Below are 12,118 nucleotides of genomic sequence, written 5' to 3'. Positions count from 1 at the left end.
CAGATGGGCCCGATTCCTAGGCCTCATATCTAGATCTGACTATCCTTCACATCACATATGAAATCCATGTACTGTCAACATAAAGTCTATGATAATTGCTCTCAATATAGCTCTCCGCATTGTTCATATATAACCTATTATTTTAAAGGATTTGTAAAAATATATTTCTGCTTGATGTAATAAAATGGCTGTGACCTTAAAGTTCTCTGAAGTGGTGCTGTCGCATTAGTGCAGGCTGAAGAAAAGGCCTAAAGTCCAGGCCTGGAATTTAAAAAAACACCTGCGTGTCGTCATATGGCTAAGGTCCTTTAGGTTTTGGTGATCCAAATGGCCTCATATCCTCACCAATGTGAGTTTTACTTAGACCTAAAGACCCACCTCAAATGCAACTTTCTGGCCATGAAAGGTCAAGGAGACCAAAGGTCTGAAAAGTTCCTCAGTTCAAGTTTTTTTTTTTTCTCATCAGTCCTTATAATCTGAAATCCAACCATAAGTTGCTTTAAGGCTTGGGTTTCCTGTCAACAGGTCATAATGTCTCAGCCCGTTCCCATGGTGGGCACTCATACAAAACATCTTCGACATAACCATTGTCTATGAACCACTGATTCGCCACAGGTTCCTCTTTCAACTCTTGCCAAGTTGGATGTTGGTCAGTAGGCAGGAACCATTGGCTATCCATTATGGCAGGTTCCTGATGGGCTACTTCCAAATTGGAAGCGTTCACAACTGAGGCATTGACCCCAGAAGGTCCTATGTCTCCTTCCCACCACATTGATATTAAGGCTGTCTGCAGATCAAGGTCATCAAAGTTGCTTCCATGCAGATGATCACTTTCAGAAGAAAAGAAGTTGTCCCCATGTCGTTCCTGTGACCTCAGGGCTGGCAAAACAGGACTGGGCTTCTCTTGTCTTCTTAGCTGCTTGTAACTGCAAGAAGAACGTGGGTTTTGGCGGTTATTTGGTGATGACTGGTAGGGATGGTGGATCGGTACGTTGCTGCACCTTGGAGGGTCAAGATGAGAAGCTGGCATCCTTCTCCTTCGTAATACTCCATTCACGAACATATCAGCGTAACGAGGATCCATCTGCCAAAATCCTCCTTTCCCAGGTTCATCCTTTCCTCTGGCGACTTTCATGAAGCATTTATTCAAAGAGAGGTTGTGCCGGATGGAATTCTGAAATGGAAAAAAGGATGGAAGATGGAAGGAATGATGAGACAGATGCTCTAATGTACAAGTTTATGCATACATAAGATGTGCGGTTCCACCACAATTGGTGCAACACGTTGCCTACTTCAAGTCTGGTTAATGGAGTATGACTGCTGAAAAGTTGATGAATGATCCCATCATCTCTGTCTTCCCCCACATCATACCTGCTCAGGTGTCCCTTACTGGCAGGACAAAGTGCCCCATTATGCAGCTGTCTCTGACAGCCAGGCAGGTAGTCTACAGTTGACTATAGAAGGACACCTGGCAAGGACCTCACCAAAAGATGAGGCTGGTCATGAATAATGCAGTGTACCATAGTCACAGGAGGATTCCCACCTCAACATGAACAGGTCATTGATTCCCTCGCCATACAAAACTCCTCTTATGCCCTTTACACTGAAGTCCTTTCATGTCCTATCAAGAAGTAAGAGTAGACGCACAGATGCTCTGTGGGTCAAAACAAAAAAAGGACAAATGTAATATCCCAGGGTATGTATCTAAGAAGGAAGTATTTCTAGCCAAAAATTCAGGCTATGCAAGATAGTCTATGTCCACATTGCTGCCTGATGGGGACGTAATTATAGGGGATGCAGAATTTGCAACCACATGTGAAGGGGCTTCCAAAATATGCCTTTACCTTGTGATATGACCCTAAATTATTGAATTACATCTACCGTCACTGACAAAGCTCAGTTACCTTTGTCCTATAGCTATTACCTTCTGTATGCAGATACTTTAGGTCACCAATATCCTAGACCTCGTGTCTCCTACACAGACAGTAAAGATGATGTCAGTCATCACCATCTCAATCTCCGTTTTCTTATTTAGATTTATAGTTAAGATTTGCTGATCCTCAAGTTTTCAAATTAGGTCCTACCTCGATCCTATACTTGTAGCGTCATTAAATACTACAGATGAACCAGATATAAAAAGTCCTTAAGGGACCTGTTAGAGGACTCTACGTTGAGTTTCTAGAGTTCTGAATTGGAAGGTCTGGGAGAAAACTAGTTATGCAATATATGTGGACTAAAGGACCAGATTGGGGGCTTATTTCAGAGAACAGTTACGGTATGCTCACACTGAGTTTTCTATAGAGTTTTTGGAGCAGGAAGTTGGCGGCCGGTGACTGTCCAAATTTTCCTCAAAAACACAAAACTCCTCAAAAAATTGGAGTTTCTGCTCAGTTTCAATTCCAAAAACTCAGCAAAAAATAGTATGAACAAACATTTATGGGACACCTTCCTGACTACGAGACTACCCTTGGTCCTCTGCCACATGCCTACATCTACAACATACACACTCATACGCTTCAATCGTCCTTGATACTGGGAAAACTTGAGTTGGTACCAGTCCTAAAACCAAGTAGGCCTTGACTTAGTTCACTTTTTATGGCCACAATATGGTCTACTAGAACCTAAGTTATACCTGACCCTGGTGACTCTGGGGGCCACATCAGGTAGGGACATGGTACGTGGCAGCTTTGGCTATCCCTCTTGCTAGGACCTCCATCTAGATACTTTGGAAATTGGTGATCTTGTCCAAGGTTATAGCAGTAAACAGATCTTACCTGCCAGCTCGGGTCAGCATGCCTATAGTAGCAGAAGTTCTGGGTGATCCAGTTGTATATGGCGGACAGGGTCAGTTTTCTCTGCTGGCTGGCCTCCATGGCCATGCATATGAGGGTGGCATAGGAATATGGCGGTTTAACATTAGGATTTGTTCTATAATCCACTTCCTGCATGGGATTTGGTCCAGAAGAAGGTAAAGATGGCCAGGCATTGGATCCGATGTTGGACCTCTGTTTCCCTGTACGAGGAGCCTGGAAGGAGGCCGTATCTCCAGCTGGAGGGCTACACGGACCTTGAGTCTTGTTGGTTGCAGGAGGACAAGAATTAGCAAATGAAGTCAAGTCTGAGCTCCAAATGGAAAAGTCTTGAAGCCACTGTAGGTTGGTTAAACTGTCATCTTCTCGGATATTGTCCTTATCCATGTGAGAAGTTTGATGGTTGGAAGAAAGGACAGGCATGGTCCCCTGCAAAGGACCAATGGCAGATCTGTAATAAATTCATCACAATTATTTAGTAAGTAAGACCTAGCTGTTGGCATACAACCATCTACATCCATCTATGGTCCTTGTTTTTATTATTATTTTGCTCCATCTGTGTAACTATCAAAGTAGGTCTGCATGAACCAGGATGCTTAGGATGAACAGTGTTATATGACCCTTCTCAATCATGGAGTATGGGAGAACCAGGGATGTGTGCAATCATCTTTCTGGAATATCACTTTAAGAGATAAAGCAACTCCCATAATCATTACTAGTATAACAAACCCAAATTCCTTGCATGCATGCCCAGGTCACTGTACCATGAGACTGCAGTCCATATGCTTGAATGATGCTCCTTTAATATCTTTTAAAGGGGTTGTCCACTTCTACCATTTTTTTTTTTAAGTTTCCTAATGGGTTACAAAAAAATATTCTACCCTCCCCACTACATTCAGGGCACTGTCCGACCCTCTATTTTCTTTGAACCTTTTTTTCTTGTAGATAGTGGACAGTCCCTTTAAGGAATGTTCTAAAATATCTAAAATGGGTGATGAATGGATGCTCCATGTAGATTACAATTATTCTATCAGTTTATTATCTTGTGTGACCCTTCTTACCCAAAAAAATGTTTTCCGAACATGGACAATCCCTTTAAGAAATTATTATAATTTCCTTAATCTATTTATCATGATGACGATTAAAGTTACTTCTAGCAGAGATACGATAATGATTAACTCATCTTACCCATATGTCATAAAAAACCACATGGTCATAGCCATAGGGCTGCAGAGGTACCAGTGGCACCCATGCCTTGGTACCTGTGAGACTGGAGGGAGAGTCTTGTATTATACGTCGCACATGCACAGTTACCAACAGTAGCAAATTGAATTATTAAAAGGGTTTTTCCACCAATAAAAAAAAAAAAAAAGACAGCGCCCCCCTGTCTGCAGGTTGTATATGGTATTGCAGTTTAGGGCAATTTACAAGAGGGAGGAGGGAGTAACATAGGTTGTCATCTATATGGTGCCATATAAAACAGGCTAGTTACATGCCTTTCCTTCAAGCCTCTGTCCCCACTTGTTTGCCGTTTGCTCTCCATTTAGCTGCCTCTTCCCTAATGACAGTAAATATAGCCGGATAATATCCCGCAATGGGCACAGTCACCGCGGCACCACCTCCCCCAAGACCTCACCCCAGGGACTGTTTGTTCAAACGTTCTCAGAACAAATAGCGCTTGTTCCAGCAGCCTGCGCGTGTGCCCGGGTCACCCAGGGAGCGCAGTCACATACGCTAATGCAAACCCTCTCCTAGCTTGTAACGAGGAATCACTAAATTATAAGGATCCCATGTCCCATTATGGCATACCGTGATCACACGAAATACCGTACTTAGATCAGACAATGTGACAGTGGGACATAAGAGTGAGACATGAAAGTATGAGGGTGGGATAATAAGATCTGATCAGAGGCGGCTATAACATATTTGTAAAGTGCAGATACATCGGGCACTAGAAGTTAATAAAGGAGGACACTGTATAAGGGGCAGAGGTAATGGATTTTACGGCTCACATTTACTGAAGATTTTATAATTGTCGGCCTATAATGGTGGCAATTGATGAAGAGCTATTGAAAATATAGAGACCCATGTACCATATAGAGCAGGGATGTCAAACTCAAACACACAGAGGGCCAAAATGAAAAACTTGGACAAAGTCGCGGGCCAACCAGTGTACAGAATAATGGGCTCCACATAAACCTCCATACAGAATAATGGCCCCATAAAGTTGTCCATGCAGAATAATGGCCCCACATAGTCCTCTATGCAAAATAATGACCCCACATAGTCCTCTATACAGTATAATGGCCCCCCCATAGTCCTCCATACAGTATAATGGGCCCCACATAGTCCTTCATACAGAATAATGGCCCCACATAGTCCTCCATACAGCATAATGGCTACACATAGTCCTCCATACAGTATAATGACAGTATAATGGCCCCACATAGTCCTCCATACAGTATAATGGGCCACACATAGTCCTCCATACAGAATAATGGGCCCCACATAGTCTTTCATACAGAATAATGGGCCCCACATAGTCCTCCATACAGAATAATGGGCCCCACATAGTCCTCCATACAGAATAATGGCCCCACATAGTCCTCCATACAGAATAATGGGCCCCACATAGTCTTTCATACAGAATAATGGGCCCCACATAGTCCTCCATACAGAATAATGGGCCCCACATAGTCCTCCATACAGAATAATGGCCCCACATAGTCCTCCATACAGAATAATGGCCCCACATAGTCCTCCATACAGAATAATGGCCCCACATAGTCCTTCATACAGAATAATGGGCCCCACATAGTCCTCCATACAGAATAATGGCCCCACATAGTCCTTCACACAGAATAATGACCCCACATAGTCCTCCATACAGTATAATGGCCCCACATAGTCCTCTATGCAGAATAATGAACCCACATAGTCCTCCATACAGAATAATGGCCCCACATAGTCCTCCATACAGAATAATGGCCCCACATAGTCCTCCATACAGAATAATGGCCCCACATAGTCCTTCATACAGAATAATGGGCCCCATATAGTCCTCCATAGAGAATAATGGCCCCACATAGTCCTCCATACAGTATAATGGGCAGCACATAGTCCTCTATGCAGAATAATGACCCCACATAGTACTCCATACAGTATAATGGGCCACACATAGTCCTCCATACAGAATAATGGCCCCACATAGTCCTCCATACAGAATAATGGCCCCACATAGTCCTCCATACAGAATAATGGGCCCCATATAGTCCTCCATACAGAATAATGGCCCCACATAGTCCTCCACACAGAATAATGACCCCACATAGTCCTCCACACAGTATAATGGGCAGCACATAGTCCTCTATGCAGAATAATGACCCCACATAGTCCTCCATACAGTATAATGGGCCCCACATAGTCCTCCATACAGAATAATGGCCCCACATAGTCCTCCATACAGAATAATGGCCCAACATAGTCCTTCATACAGAATAATGGCCCCACATAGTCCTCCATACAGAATAATGGCCCCACATAGTCCTTCATACAGAATAATGGCCCCACATAGTCCCCACACAGAATAATGACCCCACATAGTCCTCCATACAGTATAATGGGCCCCACATAGTCATCCATACAGAATAATGGGCCCCACATAGTCCTCCATACAGAATAATGGGCCCCACATAGTCTTTCATACAGAATAATGGGCCCCACATAGTCCTCCATACAGAATAATGGGCCCCACATAGTCCTCCATACAGAATAATGGCCCCACATAGTCCTCCATACAGAATAATGGCCCCACATAGTCCTCCATACAGAATAATGGCCCCACATAGTCCTTCATACAGAATAATGGGCCCCACATAGTCCTCCATACAGAATAATGGCCCCACATAGTCCTTCACACAGAATAATGACCCCACATAGTCCTCCATACAGTATAATGGGCAGCACATAGTCCTCTATGCAGAATAATGACCCCACATAGTCCTACATACAGTATAATGGGCCACACATAGTCCTCCATACAGAATAATGGCCCCACATAGTCCTCCACACAGAATAATGACCCCACATAGTCCTCCATACAGTATAATGGCCCCACATAGTCCTCTATGCAGAATAATGAACCCACATAGTCCTCCATACAGAATAATGGCCCCACATAGTCCTCCATACAGAATAATGGCCCCACATAGTCCTCCATACAGAATAATGGCCCCACATAGTCCTTCATACAGAATAATGGGCCCCATATAGTCCTCCATAGAGAATAATGGCCCCACATAGTCCTCCATACAGTATAATGGGCAGCACATAGTCCTCTATGCAGAATAATGACCCCACATAGTCCTCCATACAGTATAATGGGCCACACATAGTCCTCCATACAGAATAATGGCCCCACATAGTCCTCCATACAGAATAATGGCCCCACATAGTCCTCCATACAGAATAATGGGCCCCATATAGTCCTCCATACAGAATAATGGCCCCACATAGTCCTCCACACAGTATAATAACCCCACATAGTCCTCCACACAGTATAATGGGCAGCACATAGTCCTCTATGCAGAATAATGACCCCACATAGTCCTCCATACAGTATAATGGGCCCCACATAGTCCTCCATACAGAATAATGGCCCCACATAGTCCTCCATACAGAATAATGGCCCCACATAGTCCTTCATACAGAATAATGGCCCCACATAGTCCTCCATACAGAATAATGGCCCCACATAGTCCTTCATACAGAATAATGGCCCCACATAGTCCCCACACAGAATAATGACCCCACATAGTCCTCCATACAGTATAATGGGCCCCACATAGTCCTCCATACAGAATAATGGGCCCCACATAGTTCTCCATACAGAATGATGGCACATAGTCCTTCATACAGAATAATGGCCCCACATAGTCCTACATACAGTATAATGGCCCCACATAGTCCTCCATACAGTATAATGGGCACCACATAGTCCCCCACACAGAATAATGGCCCCACATAGTCCTCCATACAGTATAATGGGCAGCACATAGTCCTCTATGCAGAATAATGACCCCACATAGTCCTCCATACAGGATAATGGCCCCACATAGTCCTCTATGCAGAATAATGACCCCACATAGTCCTCCATACAGAATAATGGCCCCACATAGTCCTCCATACAGAATAATGGCCCCACATAGTCCTCCATACAGAATAATGGCCCCACATAGTCCTTCATACAGAATAATGGGCCCCATATAGTCCTCCATACAGAATAATGGCCCCACATAGTCCTCCACACAGAATAATGACTCCACATAGTCCTCCATACAGTATAATGGGCAGCACATAGTCCTCTATGCAGAATAATGACCCCACATAGTCCTCCATACAGTATAATGGGCCACACATAGTCCTCCATACAGAATAATGGCCCCACATAGTCCTCCATACAGAATAATGGCCCCACATAGTCCTTCATACAGAATAATGGCCCCACATAGTCCTCCATACAGAATAATGGCCCCACATAGTCCTTCATACAGAATAATGGCCCCACATAGTCCCCCACACAGAATAATGACCCCACATAGTCCTCCATACAGTATAATGGGCCCCACATAGTCCTCCATACAGAATAATGGGCCCCACATAGTCCTCCATACAGAATGATGGCACATAGTCCTTCATACAGAATAATGGCCCCACATAGTCCTCCATACAGAATAATGGCCCCACATAGTCCTCCATACAGAATAATGGCCCCACATAGTCCTCCATACAGAATAATGGCCCCACATAGTCCTTCATACAGAATAATGGCCCCACATAGTCCTCCATACAGAATAATGGGCCCCATATAGTCCTCCATACAGAATAATGGCCCCACATAGTCCTCCACACAGAATAATGGCCCCACATAGTCCTTCATACAGAATAATGGGCCCCATATAGTCCTCCATACAGAATAATGGCCCCACATAGTCCTCCACACAGAATAATGACCCCACATAGTCCTCCATACAGTATAATGGGCAGCACATAGTCCTCTATGCAGAATAATGACCCCACATAGTCCTCCATACAGTATAATGGGCCACACATAGTCCTCCATACAGAATAATGGCCCCACATAGTCCTCCATACAGAATAATGGCCCCACATAGTCCTTCATACAGAATAATGGCCCCACATAGTCCTCCATACAGAATAATGGCCCCACATAGTCCTTCATACAGAATAATGGCCCCACATAGTCCCCCACACAGAATAATGACCCCACATAGTCCTCCATACAGTATAATGGGCCCCACATAGTCCTCCATACAGAATAATGGGCCCCACATAGTCCTCCATACAGAATGATGGCACATAGTCCTTCATACAGAATAATGGCCCCACATAGTCCTCCATACAGAATAATGGCCCCACATAGTCCTCCATACAGTATAATGGCCCCACATAGTCCTCCATACAGTATAATGGGCACCACATAGTCCCCCACACAGAATAATGGCCCCACATAGTCCTCCATACAGTATAATGGGCCCCACATAGGGGTGATGGTTCTTGGGTCACGGGACAGATTTGGCCCACGGGCCAGAGTTTCACAAGTGTGGTATAGAGGGTCCTCTTCTTTCAGTGCTTTCTGATTTGATAGTACGATATAATAGCGTGATAGTAGGATATAGTAGTCAGGTGATAACATTACATGATCAAACACTGGTTGAATATAGTTGACATATGATAGTAGGATAGTGCGATATGGTATGATTACGGTGTGATTTTATAGTATTATGGTGTAATATGGTATTAAGCAGGGGTGGACATACCATTGGTGCAACCTGTACAACCGCACAGTTGCCCAAGAGGTAAGGAGACCACTACCACCCCCAGAGCAGGTGGAATTGTGCATTATGACTATATATTGGACTGTGAAGGGCCCATATATCGCTCCTGCACAGGGGCCCTCTTCTGCCTGTGTCCCCCAGGGATAGTAAGTTATGATGGCGTTACGGTGTGATACACGACTGAGATGTGATAGTATTACAGATTTGTACACTAATAAAATATGTTAGTATTACGGTTTTATACATCAGTAAGATATGACTATTACGGTATGATATGCTAGTATGATACAATGGTATTACAGGGTAACATAGTTGTATTAAAATGTGGAGCACCATATGTTAGCATTATGATGTGATATGATAGTATTACGGTTTTATAAGCTATTAAGATATGCTAGCATTACAGTGTGATATAATAGTATTATGGTTTGATATTATAGTATAACAGTTTTATACACTAATAAGATATGTTATTATTATGGTTTTAATCATTAGTAAGATATGATAGTATTAAAGTGTCACATGCTTGTAAAATATAATGGTATTACAGGGTGACATAGTTGTAGTAAAGTGTGATGCACCATATGATAGCATTACGGTTTAATATGATAGTATTATGGGTGATGTGATAGTATTACGGTGTGATATGGTAGTATTATAGTGTAATTTGATAGTATTATTGGGTGATATGATAGTATTACAGTGTGATATAATAGTATTACGGTGTCATGTAGTATTACAGCTTTATACACTAGCAACATATGATTGCATTATGGTGTGATATGATAGTATGACAGTGTGATATGGTAGCATTACAATGTAATTTGATAGTATTATGGGGTGGTAGTATAGTATTACAGTATGATATGATAGTATTACGGTTTCATATAATAGTGCTATGGCTTTATACACTAACAACATGTGATAGGATTACGGTGTGATTAAAGTGGTATTACGGTTTTATACAGTAGTAACATATGATAGTATTACAGTGTGACAGAGGTATTACGGCTTTATACACTAACAACATATGATAGGATTACGGTGTGATATAATGTTATTACGGTTTTATACACTAGTAACATATGATGGTATAACGGTGTGACAGTGGTATTACAGTTTGATACACTAGTAACATATGATGGTATTACGGTGTGACATGCTAGTAAGATGTAGCGGTATTACAGGGTGATATAGTAGTAAAGTGTGATGCCCCATGTGATAGCAGGATACAGTATCGCTGTGGTTTGTATTACAATCAATGTAAGAAGAGAATGGTACTTGTAATGTTCAGATGTAGCTGAGCTGAACGTGTCGTGCACTTCTACCAGGCTGCTTATCAGTGTGATAAATGACTATACAGATGCAGGACGATACTGTGCATTACCATAGACCCCACAACTCAGTGTCACAACGCTGTGTGCCAGATGACAAGCTCAGCTCTGCTACCTCCGCGCACTGGGACAGTACAGAAAACTGCAGATATATAATACTTTCTATAAAAAAGTGCCTTGCTCGGAAAAAGTGGGGAAAGTTGAGGATTTTGTCCTTTGATGTGAGGATCAATGGAGATGATATAGAAGTAGAGGCGTATCCGCCATGTCGGCGGTCTTCCCTGTAACAGCTGATGTGCAGGAGGTGACGCTTCCCTGAGATATGTGTGACCGGATCAAATCACCTGGCAATCTGATCGGCAAACAGGTGGCCAATACTCCTCCGAACCCACGATGCCCCCGACCCTACAACACCCCTATGCCATCTATGCACTTTTATCTATAGAGATGTAGCAGAGCTGAATTTGTCTTTTTTTTTTGGGAGGGGGGTTTGCATCATTAAGGTTAATTCTCGGTAATGGGTCACCACCATAAGTGTGCCCTATTAGTCCGGCATGCTGAGACTTGTAGTTCCACCCCAGTTATGGAAGCATTTCTCTAGGAAGAATCTAAAAGTGATAACAAGCTAAAATTGCATGAAAGACATATAAAGCATAAGAAGGTCTCACCTGGGGGAAGGATTCGAGGGTTGGGGCCGATGTTCTCTGATAAATGATCCCACCGTACACTGAGCTGCAGCCTCTGCCACCTTACCTCCCCAGGGAGCTTAGCCCTTTAAACAGAACTCTGACATCTGATTGGTTGTCGGTTGCCAAGTACCCTGTGCATGCAGGGTCCAATCAGATTGTGGAGGTTTTTCAACCGTTTAAAGGTATTGTCTACAAACCCCTCCTCTGTGGCTGCCGCAGGAGAGCAGCCTGGTGTGTCCTCTGCAGGTGGAGTGGGATGGAAACTTGAGCTTTCGATAAACATTTTTTAAAAGTAAAGTTTTTGGTGATTTCATAATAATATTTCATTTTGACGTTTGCTACAATGTTAAATATATAGTTAAAATTGTAGCAAATGTCAGAATTAAATATTATTACGAAATTGCCGAAAAATTTACTTTCAAAAATGT

The 12,118-nt window shown here is 43.0% G+C and overlaps 1 protein-coding gene across 2 annotated transcripts; it reads right to left on the bottom strand.

Moving 5' to 3' along the window:
• Positions 1 to 11,796, bottom strand: LOC141161181 (forkhead box protein J1.2-like). Of its 2 annotated transcripts, none has more exons than XM_073645955.1 (3): positions 11,670 to 11,796; positions 2,775 to 3,261; positions 1 to 1,174 (listed from the first exon to the last, which is right to left on the bottom strand). In XM_073645955.1, the coding sequence occupies exons 2-3, from the start codon at positions 3,231 to 3,233 to the stop codon at positions 527 to 529; spliced, it is 1,107 nt and encodes a 368-aa protein (XP_073502056.1). In that variant the 5' UTR covers positions 3,234 to 3,261; positions 11,670 to 11,796; the 3' UTR covers positions 1 to 526. The 2 variants fall into 2 exon arrangements, with proteins under 2 accessions (XP_073502056.1, XP_073502057.1); XM_073645956.1 differs by having other exon boundaries at positions 2,775 to 3,239; positions 11,670 to 11,783.
• Between the last annotated feature and the right edge of the window lie 322 nt (positions 11,797 to 12,118).

This window comes from Phyllobates terribilis, unplaced genomic scaffold, assembly GCF_046119375.1.
Source record: "Phyllobates terribilis strain yellow unplaced genomic scaffold, ASM4611937v1 Scaffold_9__5_contigs__length_417890890, whole genome shotgun sequence".
In the NCBI taxonomy this organism is placed as follows: Eukaryota; Metazoa; Chordata; class Amphibia; order Anura; family Dendrobatidae; genus Phyllobates; species Phyllobates terribilis.
This window is presented reverse-complemented; position numbering and strand designations above follow the sequence as displayed.

What these genes read in the sequence shown, in the direction of transcription:
- LOC141161181 (XM_073645955.1), bottom strand. Translation starts at nt 3,233, where the DNA reads ATGCCTGTCCTTTCTTCCAACCATCAAACTTCTCACATGGATAAGGAC. An exon ending in ATGCTGACCCGAGCTGGCAG is followed by an intron (nt 1,175 to 2,774) that starts GTAAGATCTGTT and finishes TTTCCATTTCAG; the next exon opens with AATTCCATCCGGCACAACCT.